Below are 18,001 nucleotides of genomic sequence, written 5' to 3'. Positions count from 1 at the left end.
GACTATATATGTTTCTTTTTTGCTAGTGCACTCATATGTCTTACCATCCACGCACAGGTAGTCACAAGAGTGGAAAATGCTGTAATGTCATTCAGTTTCCAGTTGCAGAAGACTAGGCGGTATAAGAGTGTAACACATTTTCATAGTAGAGTAAACTTGTCTTACGAGATCAGAGATGAAGAATTAATTTCTACCCTGCATAATGGACAACCTAACACTGTTTACATGACAAATAATTTTATTCCTAGAAAAGCTGGAGATGTTTAGAGGGAAAAACATCTATCACCTTTATAAAATGCAATCAAACTAAATAGAAATGGAAATACAACTGTCATGTAGATTTCTCTTTGATTTGGCTTTTTATGCACGAAACATCAAAAAAGTGCCAACAATCCACTTTGGATTTTGCTGTTTACTACCATATGTATTAAAAGCAAAAAATTCAATGTGCATATAGAAAGTCATAATCTGTCAAAGGCCACTCAACTTCCAAATCTGTACTAATAATTTTAAATATGGGTGTCACTGCAGGAGGAGAGGTTGGTTTTTCATGGATCTGTGCTCACAGATTGGGGAAGTGTTATTTTATTAAAATTCTTGACTTTGCAATAGGAATTAAGATAAAATGAATCTTCAACTTCTGCTTGTCTTCTCTGAGTTGGAATAGAAAGGGAGGAGAGCGGCGTTTCTGCACAGTTTCCTGTGAGACCAAATACCTGGGGTTTTGTGCATTATGGGAATGGGCAACTAAAGGGATGGGATAGGATTTTATAAGGAGTGCTTGTTTTGCCTTTTTTCTTTTCTTCTCTCTCATCCTTGTTCTTCAGTGAACAGTGTGCTGTAGAGATTCATGGGTCTCATCTTAAGCAGTTCAGGGGTTTTCCCCAAATTTGGCAGTTGATAGTCGTAAAAAGGAAATGGAAAATGATTTTGCAAGTACTTTTCTCTTTGCCATGCCTGTAACATAATTTAGTTCACTAACTTCTAGAGCTTTCTCCAAGCTAAATTGCAAATGTTTGATGCAAACAGTGTTGGGTCACAGGGTGGTCTGTTCTTTCTGTCCTTCTTTTTATTTTATAAAAGAAGGAAAAAAAGACTGCAAATGTTAATTTATATTCAGAAGTGTCAATCCACTAAATATAACATTTTATCACAACCTCCTACTTAATGTCAAGCAATACATAGTACATAAGGTGAGATATGAAAACGACCTTTTAGGTTTTACTAGCTCATTAAGTTTACTAGATTTGAGAAGTAATTTGTGATGAACTTCTGCCACCCTACAGTGCAATGAAACAGTTGTCCTGAAGCTGTGTAACGATATGCTTTTGCTCATTCCCTTCGTTCATAAGTTCATCACATCACTAACAGATTATCACTTCAGAGTGTAGGGGATAATGGTGACTTACTGGATAAGTATCTTGGGGTGGCGATTCTCTCTAAAATGAGTTGTTTGTTAACTGTGTACAAAAAGATAAATGACAGATTCAAGTCATCTAATCAATTATTATAGTCCATGTACTATAATGAACATATTGAGAAGTATGAGAGGATTTTATTGTGTGATTTAGGTAGCTACCTAAATTTAGATACAGTTATAAAACCATTTTTTTCCCAAGAAAAAAATAACTTTATGAATTAAGCCCTGGAAGGAGAAATAAGTATGCTTCTAGAGTAAGTATTATGTTAACAAATATGCAATATCTGTTTATACCTAACAGTTTTGATTTTACGGCATTTTCTGTCCTTTTCCAGAGATTTTCATTTGAAAGAGACAGATAAAGAGAAGTAAATTAGCACGTGAACAAGAGAGATGAATTCCATCTGCAAAGTGGAATTTCTATTCTCAGTGTAAACTTGGTGACAATCCTCTGGGGAAACTTGCTGGTTGGTTTGTTGGTTTACTGATCAAGTAATCAGGTTAAACTTAATGGTGCTTTACTACTGATTCTTGTGCTTGAACTACGTTTAGAACCTCTAGAATCATCTGAGAGTTTGGAAATAATAAAAAACCATGTTTATGGCTGGTTTATTATGAAACGTAGAATCTTTAGAATGTATGTGTATTAGCATTTTATTGTGGATTAGTGCTGAAAGCATACACGTCATTTTTAATGTCACTTTGTGGACTTGAGAACATTATTCTTGGACTTCTTGGGCTTATTATAATGATTAGTTTGACATGTTATACCAGTCACTTGAAAAACTGTTCTATATATTTTTGCTGTAGCCATAAAATATATAGCTTAATCTTGTATTCTGTAATCTAAATATGATAATTACAGGTATATTGATAACTTTTTTTCTAGACCATCGTTCTCTTGGGAAGGTAGTATTTCCTATTCTGTATGCTACCGTTCTGAAAATAGTTTTAAATCTTCACAGTATAGAGTCTTCTACTGCTTTCCTGGTCTCATTCATCTTCCTGTCAGGAAGGTTTTCTAGGCAGGCAACTTAATAATTTCCTATGAATTTATTTTATACTTTTAGCTATAGACACTGGTTTACCTTTCTCAAAAGAAAGCTTTAAAGAAAAGAAGTTCCATTCACTTCAGCATGACAACTTCAAGAAGATGTAGTTTTCCTAAATTATGAGCATGTTGGGGCCAAGTTTGTATGTCACACAGTTGTCAGAATTATCTTGGAAAGCAAAATTGATGTTGCAGATTGCATGGAACATTTTGATTTCTTACTTCCACTAGCATAACCAGAACATAAAGCAGGTTTTGTTAAATGTATACTGATGATGTGCTACTTCCTCCCACTCCTGGGGAGTGATGAATTTTGAAATAAACCACGTACAAATTCTCAGTAGACATGGGGAGGCTGGCAACAACTATTTTTTCCCAATAATTCACTTCAATTATGACTAAAGAAAATTATTTGTGTAGACACAGCAGCTGACATCTGCAACTTGCCTATAAATCAAGGAATGGAAGGTAACTTTCATTCAGTGACATGTGCTATGCCCTTTCGTGTTGTTCTATTTCTCTCTTGAAACTTAAATGTGAAAGCATATTCATAGACTCACCGAACGGTTTGGGTTGGAAGGGACCTTAAAGACCATCTAGTTCCACCCCCCCTGCCCCGGGCAGGGCCCCCTTCCCCCAGCCCAGGGGGCTCCCAGCCCCGTCCAGCCTGGCCTTGAACCCTTCCAGGGAGGGGGCAGCCACAGCTTCCATGGGCAGCCTGTTCCAGCGCCTCACCCCCCGCACAGGGGAGAATTTCTTCCTTATAGCTAATCTAAATATATCTAATCTGAATCTACCCTCTTTCAGTTTAAAACTGCTACTGCTGCAAGTGCCCATTGCTGGCTCACAGTCAGTTTTCCGTCCACCAACACCCCCAGGTCCCTTCTCCTTGGGGCTGCTCTCCACCCACTCCTCTCCCAGCCTGGATTTGTGCTTGGGATTGCCCCCACCCCCGGGCAGGACTTTGCACTTGGCCTCACGTTGAACTTCATGAGGTTCACACAGGCCTACCGATCAAGCCTGTTAAGGTCCCTCTGGATGCCATCCCTGCCCTCCAGCGTGTTGACTGCACCACACAGCTTGGTGTTGTTGGCAAACTTGCTGAGGGAGCGCCCGATCCCACTGTCCATGTCACCAAGAAAGATGGTAAACAGCATCGGTCCCGATGCCAACCCTTGAGGAACACCGCTCGTCCCTGCTCTCCACTCGGACATCGAGCTGGTGACTGCAACTCTTTGGGTGCAACCACCCAGTCACTTCCTTATCTGCTGAGTGGTCCATCTGTCAAATCCATGTCTTTCCACATTAGAAACAAGGACGTCATGTGGGACAGTGTCAAATGCTTTGCCCAAGTCCAGCTAGATTATGTCAGTTGCTCTTCCCTTTATCCACCAGTGCTGTAGCCCCATCATAGAAGGCCACCAAATTTGTCAGGCCATTAATGAGGCCAAGTTGGCTGTCACCAATCACCTTCTTGTTTTCCATGTGCCCTAGCATCGTTTCCAGGGGGATCTGTTCTATGATCTTGCCAAACACAGAGGTGAGACTGACTGGCCTGCAGTGCCCAAGGTCTTCCTTTTTTCAAAACAGGGGTTATGTTTCCCCTTTTCCAGTCAGTGGGAGCTTCACTGGATTGCCGTGACTTCTCAGATACGATGGATAGTGCCTTAGCCACTTCAGCCGCCAGTTCCCTCAGGACTTATGGATGTATCTCATCTCATATTCACAGTACACTGAGTTTTGTTTTTCTTCTGATGCCTGTCTCACAGTATAACACCGAACACTTTGGTCTCTGGGTCTTCGTTTTCTGCAGAAACATGCTTTCCTTGGGTCAGCAATTTTGGTGGTGATATGGGAATGAACTAGCAGAGTTAAAGCCTTTGGATTGGTTTCAGTTTGATGACATCTGATTTCTTCAGTATATAGGTAGAAATGAACTTTTCTGAGCCACTTTTTTTTTTTTTTTTTTTTTTTCCCAGCTCAGTTTAAAGTTTTAATATCTCTTTTGCAGCAGTTGTCTGCCAGTAGCAGACAAGGTACCTCAGTCATACTGTGCCTGAGTGTTCCTAAGAATAGAGAGATATCTATCTTGGATTTTAAGAACCCTAGTTGCTATTTTGTTCTTAAGTTTTTAACCAATGTGTTCTGTGTTTTGAACTACTAATTGTTACGGAGTTGTTGCCTTTCTGTAGTAGGCCAAATGTGAGGAGATAAAATACAACAGAGAAACAAGTTTATTATATTCTTATCGCTCTAAAAGGAATGAGTCATACCACTAGAATTACAGCCTTATTTTTTCCCTCCCTAGCTTCAGATTTATGACCTAGGGATATGAACGTGTAGTTCATTCCTCTTGGGACTTTGCAAGAGTAACTTCAGTGATTGTATGCTCTTGAGTTCCAGTGAAATTGCCCATGTTCAAATGCATGCAGCAGATGAGCATCCCCTATGGTGTATCAGGTAAATAGAGCCCTCCTTGAGGCAATCAAGGTCTCTGTCAAGTATTCTGCTTTGTTTAATTACTGTTTTCTTGAGCAATCACTGCCATTTCTCTAGCTTTGGTAACATGCTCTTTGAATTGTCTGCTGGTTAGCTGTATGCCTTCCTAGACCCACTGTGTATAATTTTAGCCTAACTCATGAATGCCATTTGGACCATACTGCCTAACTGGTTCTTTCATTTTGGCTGACCCTTGCAGCAGAAGGCTCTGAAGGCTTGGGATTTGGCTCAGCCCGTGTTCCAGTGCGTAGGCTGCCAGTGTGAGTTGATCCCACTGCTTGCCCTTAAAGCATGCACCTTTATGCCATTGCAGCACTGCTGAACCAGGGCTGGCAGGTGGGCCTCTTACCTGTCGTTGGTGCTGTACCCACTGTGGGGGAACTGCCCATTCATGTGTCTGGAGAACCATGTATTTATTTAATGCTGTAACCCGGATCCCCTAACATATGATACCATAGGATTACATAGATCCCATTGAGAGGTTAGTGGTACCCCAATTAGTTGTCTGAGCTAATGAGAATCTACAAGAAATGTGAGTCGTGTAGCTCCCTGGAGATTTGAGAAAAGATGTACTGTGTTTTTTTAACTACAGAAGTCTGACTGTAGATGGGACAGTAAGATTTTTGTCTCATTATAAAACATACTGTGTGTAGTTTCTCTCATGAGATAGATCTTGTTAGGCAGTCTCTGTGGGGACAAGTCACAAGACATTCTTACTTTCATGTTAGCAGGTTGGATTAAATTGTGCTTGATGAGAACAGATTGATACTTTGATTAACTACATTGCTTTACAATTTGTGGTGACTTTTTCCTCTGTTAGGCTTTTAAGCAGATAGCTTTATCAGTGTAAAACATATCTTCTCCCACCCACACACAGAAGGCACAGTGCCTTTGCAGATACTGGGTAGAAAAGATAGATTGGAGAAAACTGACTAAATATGAAATGTTTGCTTGAGGTAGACAAAGGACAGGACAATTGGTGGACTGCAGCATTGAAACATGAAAGAACAATTGAAGGAGGATCACTGCTCGTGTAGTTTAAACTGTTCCTCTGGTAATCTGCTGCAGCTTTCTTGCTAGTAGAGCTTCTGAAAGTGAGTAGTACTTAACGAAAAAGAGGCCTTCCTGACGCAGTGGCTTTTAACCACTGGCATTTTCTCAGTTGCTTACCACAGACCTACTATTCTCCAGGGAGTAAGCTGTAATCCTTCTGCATTCTGGTGGTGAAGTGTATAGGGTCGTTATGGGTGGGGAAGTGGCTGTTCTTTACAGGCTTTGCTTTTGTAGCAAAACATACCACAAGCGGGATGAATCCTTTCCTTTCAAATGATTGATGTCTTCCTTTGAAACGCTCTTGTTAATAAAATTTAAACCCTCTCCCTGATCACAGTCCCTAAAGAAAAGCTGACAAATTTATGCAGAAGGCTTTCTTTTCAGTCAAAAATAAACAAACCCTGAACAAGGTTCCTTTTAAGCTGGAACAAAGTTGAGGCATGCTAAAATTTGCCACTCATTTTTTCTCCAACCCTCCCTCATCCACTTATCAGAGACTGCAGGGACATGATTGCATAGCTATGCATAAGACCATATAATTTCCCTCTGCTTCTTTGAAGTTGTCTAATTTCAAGCCCCTTTATGCTACACTGATCCATGAAAATGTTTTGATATATGCTGTTTTGTTCAGTGCCATCAAGGCTTCTTATCCATCTCTCCGTTGTCTCTTACGTACCTGGACTGACAGGGTGGAAAACTCTGGCCGTCAGAGCAAACACATACAGTATCTGATAACAGAGGTACACTTGTGTTCAAGAACTGTTGGAGAACACAGCATCTTAAAGTTTCTATCATCTGATAATTAAATTTCAGAGCCTTGCAGTCTATTCTGTGTCTGCCTTACTGTATTAGGCAGTGGATCTTTTGCCTGTATGTTGTGCATTGCCTGGAAAGCCCTAATCCTGCAAACTTCTGTACTATTTTTTTAATTCAAAAGTGAAACTTCTGAGAAGAGACACTCCAATGGGAGCAGACTTCACAAGGGATTCTCTGCTAGGCTGTTCTTCCAGTGTACTTTGCAGTAAAATGAGTACTTCTGTTGATTGGGGAGTTCAGCCCTGCAATCACCTGTGTAGAAATGGTTGATGATTTACAGAATTCCGAAGGAAAAGTGAAAGCAGACATCCTCCATGAGTCGGATGACTGGGTCTCAATCTCATCATTTATCTAAAGCTACCCAGCACAGTTGTGGACTGCTGATTTTTTTAAAACTGGAAATAGGCTGAGTTGTGCTGAAGCTTTCTGTGCTCTTCCTCCCATCCTCTTCACTTACCAGAGACTGCACAGACATAGCCTGTGTAGACTTATGTATGTGACTATATAACTTTCTCTGCTGCTGCTTAGAGAGAGACAGGTTCTTGTTAGCACATAATATGCAACGATTGACCAGATTTGCAGGAAAAAACCCCCTAACTAGCTAACCAAGCCCATATTGAAAGGTATTTAATATGAAACCAGCAGAGTTTATGTAGGTGCATATTAATTGCCTGATTTCCAAAGCTGCTGTCCAGTTAGAGAATACAGGAAGATCTTAGGGGAGATAATGACTTGCCTCTTTGAACCTCGGTTCCTCATGTGTACGATGTGTACGTTGGTGATTCTTGTTCCATGTGGGGATTGTTAAATATGTAAACCCTTGGGGGTAGGGGCGGGTACCTCGTGTAGGAGAGGAGGGATTTGAGACAGAAATGTTGTCAGTATAGACAACTGAAATAGCTCTAGAAGGTATATGTAAGTGGACTTGGCCTTGTAACAGGGTTAAATGACTGATAGGTAAGATATAGTTGTATCGTGGAAAGATTTACCTGCTAAGAAGGTTCTGTTATTGTGTAGCAGGATCAAAGTATTAAACTGAGCAATGGTTTTTGGAAGTAGAATTTTGAATGGACTGGAGGAGATGTGTATTTGCGCTTGTCAGGACTATCAAATGGTAGAGTAACACCTTGATCAAGATTTAGCAGACAGGAAAGGCTAAATTATTGTAAAATTTTAACCATGAACTGATTAAAATAAATGGTTACTTTTGTTCTTAGTGTCCCCCGAGTTCACTTCTATGCCTTCCTCCACGAATCAGTGTTTTATAAATTAATTTATTTTCTCACCTTTGGACTCAATATAGTCAGGTTATTTGTCCTGTTTAATTGGAGTTAGTTTTACTTCACAGGGAATAATGTGATGTTGCAATTACTGTGGTACATTTGGTCTTGCAAAACAATCAAGAAAACCTACTAATTAGTAATAAAATCTGCGTACCGCAAATATAATGAATGTATTCTTTGTACTACTGCTATAACTAGAGCACACTAACTTTAGATTGATATGTATCTTAAAAGATAGTAACTCTTCCAATTAAATTACTTTCCTTTTTTAAATAGGTATGCTGTTTTTAGGATCTACTCTGTGACCACTTAAGTTGTCAAAAGCTTTGTATGCTTTTTGATACACTATTACAGAGTTTGAAGTCTTTGAAGCCTACACAGTCTATTAGTGTTTTGTATTACTAAGGAAATCCCAGCATCCCAAGATGCCTTCCAAATTGGAAATTCTTGTTTCCTTAAGGGAATTGATTTGATCTTGGAAATATTATTGCACATTGCAGTCTGCTTGTTGCTGTCTTGTTACTTCTAAATTAGAGATGATTAAAAAGCCATAGTATTGAACACTGTGAGGATAATGTCTGTGTTCTCTGACTACTCTTAGATTTCTGATCCGATAGCTGGACTAGATGCAAGTGAATGTAGCCCTCATCAGCTTAATGTTCGCTACAAGCAAGTTGTTTTCATCTAATAATTTAAATTTGGTATTTTTGCTCTTCATGTGATGATTTGTACAGTGTGTTTATGATGACTTTGCAGTAGGAGTGAACATTCAGAATGAACTGTTAGACTGAATTTTACTGAGATGTTATTGTCTGTCACCAAGGGACAAAAGATCTTTTTTGTGATTGTGATTTGTGTTTTTGGGATGTAAATGGCTTTAATCTTCTCATTGTTTGTATGTGCAGTATACTGTTAGGTGCAGATTTTAGTTAGAGTACGTAAATGCTGGAGATGAATTTCTTATTTCACAGTTTGTCAATCACACACTCCCAAAGATTTTTATCAAGAAATGGGGTTATGTTTGTGCCTGTAATAACAAATATAGTAAATGGACCAGACAGGATGCATGCAGTATCAGCTCGAGGGAACCTTCCCAAAAGTTTTCTGTGGCTGGTAGTGTAGACATTTCTAGAGTTAGCAACGCTGAAAGCCCTTTCTCTTCTGATCTGGTATTACCTAACTCTGAAAAAGATCTGATTTGAATCAAAAAGCTGGCAGTTGGTAATGACGTGTTTATCTGAGAACTCCCAGTGTTGTAATTCGAGTGTGCCCAAATCAGGACTTGGAGAGAACAAGCAGCTCTTAAATATCTTGGATGAATAGAACCTTAGAGGACCTTAAGCAGGAGATGATGGGACACGTTTGTCTTGCAGACTTCTTTCACAGGGGCTGTATCTGTTCTTTGTATATGGTGGCTAGACTGAGGATATCCTTGTGTAGAAAAACATGTCCGCAATACCAGTGCAGCATCTAGCAGTTGTCTGTTCAGGCGGGTGAGATGTTAACAGAGGCAGGGCTTGAGAGTTCAGTAACACTGCTCTTACACAAATGTCAGTAACTAAGTAACACTTCTGTGGAAAGTGAGCTTTCCTACCGGACACACAAACTTAACAATGGCTCTGTCACTGGATCTGTTGGCATCTTGATATATTTTGAATGTGGGCTGAGAGATCTATTTTTGTTCACTTTAGGTCTTCTCATAGCTGCAGAGAAGTAGGGCAATATTTCAGGAATCCATAATGACCGAAGCACCAATATGGAACCTCTAATCCAGAAAAGTATGTTTAGAGAGCTACCAGATAGAAGTAGTTATTTAAAGGAGGGTCTGTCTGATGCAGAGGGCGTGAGTACTGTCTTGAAGTTTGTGGAGCAGAGTCTGAGGCTGGGATAGGAAAGACACATGAGGAAAAAAGGAAATTGCGAAAGCTAAGGAGGACAGAGAATTAGAACAGATTAAAGGAGAAGAGAGGGTAAAGGGTTAAATAGTTTTGGATTGCCTGTGTGTGATACATCCTAGAGTTTTGCATGCATCTCAAGAGTCTTACATCACTGATCTTTGATTTTTTTATCAGCATTATTGAAGAAAGCCGTAATCTTCCTTACTGTTGTTTACTCACTTAAATAGTGGAGGCTGATCTGCAGTTTCTGCTTCTACTCTTGGTATCTTACTGCTGTACTGCTGACAGAATTTGTCATGTGATATCTAGATGTGCAATATCAGTTTCTTTTATTTAAATTCTTAAATAACATGTAAAGTCTACATTGGAACAACCTCTAAGTTGTAAAGTCAAGCAATGTGTGAATTCCAGAATTGAGCTTGCCTCTGCTTTGTGTTAATTAAGTTCTCTTGCTGCACCTTATGATACCATCTTTAATTACACAATCACATTAGTTTTTCCAAAGCTGCTTGCTTCACTTCATGCATAGGACAGATCTGCTCAAAGGGTGAATCAGGGCTGTGCAGTGAAGGACACTTTTGCCTGGAGGAGACTGCTGAACTTTTACTGAAATTGGAAGATTCTTGTTTGAGGGAGAGGGCTGGGAAAGAGGGAACTGGAAGGAAGTAGATGGGTGATCTGAAGAATAGGTCAATTAAATATTCCTTTGGATTATTAGTTATGGTATTAGGCAAACTACTTACAGCAAGCTGCTTCTAAATAGTCTCTAAGCATGTATCTTGTTTTCTGAGTGGTTTTGGGTAGAAATGTTGAGTTCTCAGAAAGCAAACAAAAGTCACCAGACGCTGTGCATTGAACATATACTGGTAACTACTGAAGTCAGTAATGATTAGAAAACCAGATCCTAGGCCTCTGAAGTTGGATTCTTAAATCCACTTGCTACTTTGATCTGTGATATTTTTATTTTTATTTTTTTTTTCTTGTGCAGGAACATCAGTAGTATAGAAATAGTACTATCCATTTTTACAGGACTGTTTAAGTAGCAGCAGTATACCGGTAGGTGCCCTCAAGCACATGAGCGTATGAACTGAATTGCTGGGAGAGAGAGTGCTTGGCAAGTGTAAGGCCAGTGTAAGCACGGAAGAGATAGGCAGGTGAGAAGTGTGGGTGGAGTAGGGAAGCAAGGAATAGGGACTTTGATATTTTATAAGGGATTACTTCTGTTCCCAGCGTCGGCTGGCTCTCCTGAGCTGATTCTCACTGGTTTTGCACAGTGCTCTCCAATGCATCTGATTCAAGGTGGTTTATTATCTGGAGGGTAGTTTGTATGCCAGCTTCATTCTGGAAGTAGTGTTACCCAATCAGATATAAACTGTCCAGGATTTATGCTGGCTTTTCCACCCATGGAATATTTTATCTGCAAAAAGAATGAACTAGATTGTGTTAATTGTATTGCATGAGAGTGTTTAGAAAATGCATCCGAAATGCATCTTATGTGCTGTAAGAAGCAGCGGTTGGGATGGAGGGGGGAAACTCTGATCATGCAGCTGAATCTTGAACATGTGAATATACACATATAGATACAGGGGAATGCATAACTATCTTTTGCTTTTTGCTTACCTCAGATCTCAAAGTTGCATGCTGTATATTTTTGGATATTTTGAAAATGGCAAAAGTTGTTGCTACTTTTGAGACAGGCTGTATGTTTTCCTGTGCTAACAGTTTCAAGAATACAAATGGAGCACGCATGCAGGGAGCAGAGATGTCTACCGTAGAGAAAAGATTTTTATCTTTTAAGATATATGCAAAGAAATACCTACTATACTGGTGAAGAATTGCTGTGTGTGCTGTGGCAACTTATGGTACAAAAATTTCCTTGTGTATTTCACTAAGGCAACGAATGTTCAGAGGCTCTGGGATCCTGATGAAGACTGGAGAGGTGGAGGGCACTTCTAATGCAAATAAAAATCTGCTATGATTTACATGAGCTGTAGGAACTTGTAGTATATTATTTGTCTTCTTAACTCTTTGTATATTGGTGTTGTGGGAGTCTTGGGGGGTTTTTTGCAGGGTGGAGGGGTTTTGTGGTGTTTTGTTTTGGCCCAAAACAAAATGAAATTAAAAGCCTACTTGGTTTGCAAAAGCAAGAATAAAAATGTAAAGGTTGGGAGGGGGTTGGAAGAAGAAAAAAAAAAAAAAAAAAAGAGGGGACTGTGTGATTTACATACTGGTGCTTGAGGGAATCATACGTTCTCTTAAGCCTCTCAACTATCTGGAAGATATCTGCCTTTGTTTCATTTTAACTTTCCCCTGGAGGTGTGCAACTATTTTGATACTCACATATCTAGGATATTAAATAATGGATGAAAAGCATGTTTCAATGTTTGGTTTTATTCTCATAGTCCTTTAATATGACATCTCAATTTATTTGGCTTTGGAAACATGAAGGTTTTATCTGTTACACTCTTTGGTTTTGGTTACTTTGGTATTGATAAAGATGCATCCTTCTCCTTGCATATGGTGTTCTACAGATGTTTTTAACTGTTTATAATATGTTTTCTGACAGAAAACTTTTAAGTATTTGTAATTATATCTATTAATGGAAATATTGCTTTTACAAAAATAGAGATATAACCTGTACTATTTCACCTGTATGGTCTCTACAACTTTAGTTACTAAGCAACTCTGAATAGAGACATGGTCAGGTGGTAAAAATCTCACAATGAAAAACCAAAAATGTAGTGACGTATGCATAAAATGTTTACTGCATTAGCTTCTGTTATGCTTATTTGTTTCAGTAGCACCTTAATTCAGTGACTGATCTCTAAAGTGTGAGCATTAGAAACTGTTATGATGAAAAATTTGAGAAGATGGTCCTATATAACATGCTTTAAAAAATTCTAATCACAAACTGATTTAAAAGAAAAAAGGTTTAAGTGTTCTCTTTAAGGATGTTCTTTTCTGTTATACAATATAATTTGATGTGCATAGGTATATTTAGGTGTCTTTTGTTTTGTCTTGTTTTTAAACAGATTTCTGCGGATACCAAAGCTTAAAGCACAGTATCAATCTCATCATGATGCTTGAACATTTATAGCTAACAACAGGATTTTAAAAAGAAATCCAGCATGGCTTAGTTGGCTTGACCTTTGGAAAATTTATAATGTCCTCTGGAACCAGGATCAGCAGAAATCGGCAGGCTCCGAGCCTGCAGGATGTTGACCCAGAAACATGCATGATAGTGTTTAGAACACACTGGGCACAGGTAATGTTAATTAGTTTTATTGATTTGAAGTACATGGCATTAATAGGAATTTGCTTCATTCCTTCCTTTGAGATAATCCTGAATTGCTCAGGAACAAGTGTCTTTTGTGGAGAATGTAGTAGATGACACTGAAACATTTTTAAAATGCAAAGGTAATTGACCTTTCAAGGTATGGTTAGGCTTTGCTAATCTCACTTTGAACTCCAGATTTGCATCTAAATGGGAAATGGTAGGACTGGTAATATCTTAAGGAAGGCCTAGATCTTTGTAGTGTTGCACTGTGACTATTACTCTGTTGCAAACCTCTGTGCTTCCTTTCCTTGTGCTGGGTCAGGCTTGCCTATCTTTTGTGAAGTATATTAGACACATGGTGCAAAGCTGTGTGCAGTTTGTTTATTGTGGATAGATGTAGATTATGTCCTTCAGTACAAAAATTGTTTGCATGTCATCAGGATTATAATTGCTTTTAGGCAAAGGTGTTTTGCTCTGAGCACCATAATATAAGGTCTTATTTTTTGCAGTAATGTAAATAACTAACGGTTTATGTAAAATTGATTTATGTGCTGCTACTTTTGCTCTTTTTTGGCTACCTTGAGAAGCAAGCCAGATGAATGGTGGTGTTCCTGAGACATTGCCAGGGTCAGAGGAGCCCTTTCTCAAGAGTCAACTTTTCTCACTTAACTCTAGTGATGATGTCATGTTAGGGGAGCCACTGTTCCTTTGTGGTTTTGTGGCAATTATCCTCCACAAAAAGGCTAAAGACAGTGGCTGTTTCACAGACAATGAGCTTCACTGACTGTGTGCAGAACAGAATTCAATCCAGGGGTATAAGGGCTGGGATGACAATTGTTACTCAATCCTAAATCTGTATTGAATTTTGCAAGAGTATGTGGGCATCAGTGGCCATTTGGTGTCATATAAGATGTAGCAAGGGAAGATCAGCTCTGTAGGTTTCTGTTACTCTTACTACTGCAAATAATCTTATGATATTGATACTCCTGAGCACAGTTACTCTGGCTGAAGAGCAGGCCCTTTGATTTCAATCCTCAGTGACAAAGAAATTTACTACAAAGTCATTTAATCTCAATTTCTGAAGATTAAGAGAACCTAGTTTATCCATACTTCAGAGAACCCCAAGTTTTCAGCAGTAGGACAAGTGGCAAATCTAGGTGCTTGTATAAAAAAAAAAAAAAGGTGAACAAAAGCATTATGTTTTGGCCTTGTTCATGCCGAATGTGAAACTTTTTAAATTTAAAAATTTTGACAGACAAAAACTAAAAGCACAAGTGCTTTTTATGTTAAGAATTTTGATGTTTTTTTTCCATATGGGGGTAAATGCATATTTAAAAAAAAAATGCATTCAAATAACTGATCTGCCTTTGTTTAGGTTCTGAAAATCTTAGAGAAGCATGATCCTTTGAAAAACACTCAGGCAAAGTACGGGGCGATTTCACCTGATGAGGCCAGCACTGTTCAGAATTATGTGGAGCACATGCTTTTCTTATTAATTGAGGAGCAAGCAAAGGATGCCTCAATGGGGCCTATTCTGGAGTTCGTGGTCTCCGAAAACATCATGGAGAAGCTTTTTCTTTGGAGCCTACGGCGAGAGTTCACCGATGAGACAAAAATTGAGCAACTCAAAATGTATGAAATGCTAGTTACCCAGTCTCATCAGCCTTTGCTGCATCACAAGCCCATCTTGAAGCCTTTGATGATGTTGCTGAGTTCCTGCTCAGGAACAGCCACTTCAACAGTGGAAACAGAATTGGTTATTCTCTTGAACCAGCTTTGCTCTATAATAGCCAAAGATCCATCCATTTTAGAACTGTTTTTTCACACCAGTGAAGACCAAGGAGCCGCCAATTTCCTCATATTTTCCTTGCTGATTCCCTTCATCCATCGAGAAGGAACCGTAGGCCAACAGGCCCGTGATGCGCTGCTTTTCATAATGTCTCTGTCTGCAGAAAACAACCTTGTTGCAAACCACATAGCAGAAAACACCTATTTTTGCCCAGTAAGTTGTTATTGTTTTGCTTATCTTCAGTGCTAAACTGTCTGCCCTGTATTCTTCTCATCCTTTTCTGTCATTTTGATAAAGGTGTGTTGTAACACATTGGTTTCTGCTAACAGCTATTTCATAAACTGTAATACTGCTTAAATCAGCCCTACTGCCAAATGCAGTCTTGCTTCTTGTTTCCATACCAGTATCTTGTGCTTTTGGGCCAGCAATAGTGTTTTTGCAGTCACACAGTGAATTGAATTGGGAAGCTAATGGAAGTTATAGCAGAACTTGGTGGGAGGGAAACCTCTGCTGTCTCACTGTGAGGCTCCTGTGAGATTCTGGGAGTGACAGGAGTGAGAAATGGGGACAAGGTGTTCCGAGGCTATTGTTTCTGGTGGCAGTGCTAGCTTAAGTAGACTGTGCTTGCCACGGTATAACGTCAGTTCAACAGTTTAAAAAATAAATCTGAAAATAATGTGAGTGTTACAGAAATGTAATATTTTTTGCAATATAAAAGGGAGGCTTGTTCTTTGTCACAGAATTAGATGTTTCTGTGGCCGTCTCAGGCAAATCACCATCTTGCAATGTTGTACTCTGTCACAAAACTTGATAGTAGCGTTGCATTGTTGCATCAGACCAATCAATCTTACTACATGCATCGAAAACCTTTGCTATTGAATAAGTAAATAATCTGATTTAACAAACAAAGCTGCCCTACTGCAGTCTTAAAGCTAAAGCAGAATGGGCATTACAACACCTTCTGCTTCATGCCTTATCACATGAGATAAAATCACACTGAGGTCTAAAATGGATGGGTTCTGCAGAAAAGTTGCTCTTGTGTGCTAGTTTTTGATATTTTTAATCTGTGTGGCTTGCATTTTAGTTTAATAAATGCCGGAACAAATGAAGTGGAGGGGAGCCGTACATAGCTACTAAAGTAGAGAGCTTTAGAGCAGAGAACACTAGAATCCCTGCCTTAATCGTTAGTGCATGCTAGCTATTCCAGCTGTATGTTTCCATTTACTCTAAGATTTCTACGTCCTTTGAGCAGGCTGGAGGAGGCCTACAAGTTCCAAAGCAAAACTTCTAAGTGGTTTCTTTTGTCAGTTGTAAATATTGCATCGAACTTCTTGTGTTGAGAGACTCCACTTGACCTTGTTTAATAGATGCTGCTCAAGAATATGAACTTGATTCTCAAACTGCCCTCGAGACAGATACCATTATTGGATCCATGCTATAACTTCCATAATTACATCTTCCAATTAAAAAAAAAAAAAAAAAACCAAAAACCCTCACCCTTTTTACACTGAAGATAAAAGCCAGCTATATTAACCTTCGAACAGCAGGGAGCCATGATTGACAATCACTCTAATTAGGAAGGCTTCTTGTCAAAATATGCTAAAATCAGACTTTTCTGAACAGTAACGAGACTGACCTAAGTCTATAATAAAACTTTAATGCAGTACCATAGAATTGGCTCACTAGCACAACATCTTTTTGATTTTGAGTGTGATGAGCTGAAGGAGCAGGTTTTGTTCTGGATGAAGACTATAGGTGTCAGTGGCATTGCTGTATATCACTCAAATCACTGCAGATGTGGCCTCAGCTACTCTGCAAAACAGCTAGTGTGGTCCTGTGCTGACAGGAGTGGCATTTGGGTGGCACTGTGTTGATACTATCTCTGGTTTTGGGGCTGAGTTGGTTGGTAACGTATGGGATTTTCTTTATCATGCTTTATTGCATAGTATAGACATGTGCTGGGATGGGGTCTGGCTATAAGTCTCTGCTGCCTCATATACCCAAATCAGTGTTAGATCTGTGCCAAAGTGAACCTGAAGTCTTTCTTTATACTATTTTTTAAGCTGACTTTGGTTAGCAGCTTTTTAAAACTAGATTGTCCATACTATTAAAAACTAGAATAACCTATAAATAAGGGAACAGACTGCAGTACGATACATCACTAACAAATGGTTTTTACACAGACTGTTGGGGACAGTATTCTGATTTACAGAGATTTTTCTGCCATATCATTTTTGTTGTGTTTTGACCTGGAAGTTTTCTGAATCTGATTGAAGATATTGTCTGTTCAGCATTATAATAAGAAAAAAATGTTTCTAAAAAATTTTGAGCAGGGTAACATCTCAAAGTCTCTCCATAAAATGTAGTGTTTGTAAACACTTCACGGTTTAGGAAAGCAAGTATTAAAGCAGGAGGAAGCATGGCTCTGCAGTGTCCCTGAACAGTCGAGGCTGCACAGAGATAGAAAGACTGTGGATGTGGGAGGAAAGGAAATTATTAAAGGGAGTTGATTATATATTAACAACACATTTTAATCATGTAATGAGTCTGGGATTATAAATCACATAGTGTCTTCTGCAAGTCAAGAGAAAGTAAATAAATCAAGGAGACTGGTTTGCAGAGAGACTCATGACTCGATGGTGAGAAACTGCTGAAGATGCTTGTAAAGGTAGATGAGAGCGTAGGGTTGACATGACAAATGTTGGGAGAAGTTTAAAAGAACACTGCTCTGGGTAAAACAAAAATAAAACCAATCTTGCCCTTCCAGGACGTGAACTCACTAATTTTCTTCAGTTCCAGATTTTTTTTTTTTTTTATTAATGATTATCATTTTACTGATTGAAACTCCATAATGTCATATATGTGCATTGTTTTATATGCCTGTTTATAGAATGTAAAGACTCTGTTAGTAATTT

General features: G+C 38.9%; 1 protein-coding gene across 5 annotated transcripts in view; it reads left to right on the top strand.

The window, feature by feature from the left end:
* FHIP1A (FHF complex subunit HOOK interacting protein 1A) overlaps positions 1–18,001 on the top strand; it is a 99,652-nt gene that overhangs the window by 40,296 nt on the left and 41,355 nt on the right. For all 5 annotated transcript variants that reach the window (XR_006166991.1, XR_006166990.1, XR_006166989.1 and 2 more), the window contains 2 exons: positions 13,053–13,285; positions 14,673–15,299. Coding sequence is in view for 2 of the 5 variants with exons in the window: in XM_042807573.1 (XP_042663507.1) it covers positions 13,184–13,285; positions 14,673–15,299 (729 nt within the window). In the remaining 3 variants the exon portion in view is untranslated. The remainder of the gene's footprint in view (positions 1–13,052; positions 13,286–14,672; positions 15,300–18,001) is intronic.

The sequence above is a fragment of the Tyto alba genome, unplaced genomic scaffold (assembly GCF_018691265.1).
Source record: "Tyto alba isolate M040663 unplaced genomic scaffold, T.alba_DEE_v4.0 Super-Scaffold_6, whole genome shotgun sequence".
NCBI lineage: Eukaryota > Metazoa > Chordata > Aves > Strigiformes > Tytonidae > Tyto > Tyto alba.
The sequence above is the reverse complement of the archived record's forward strand: the minus strand, read 5'-3'. Positions and strand labels throughout refer to the sequence as shown.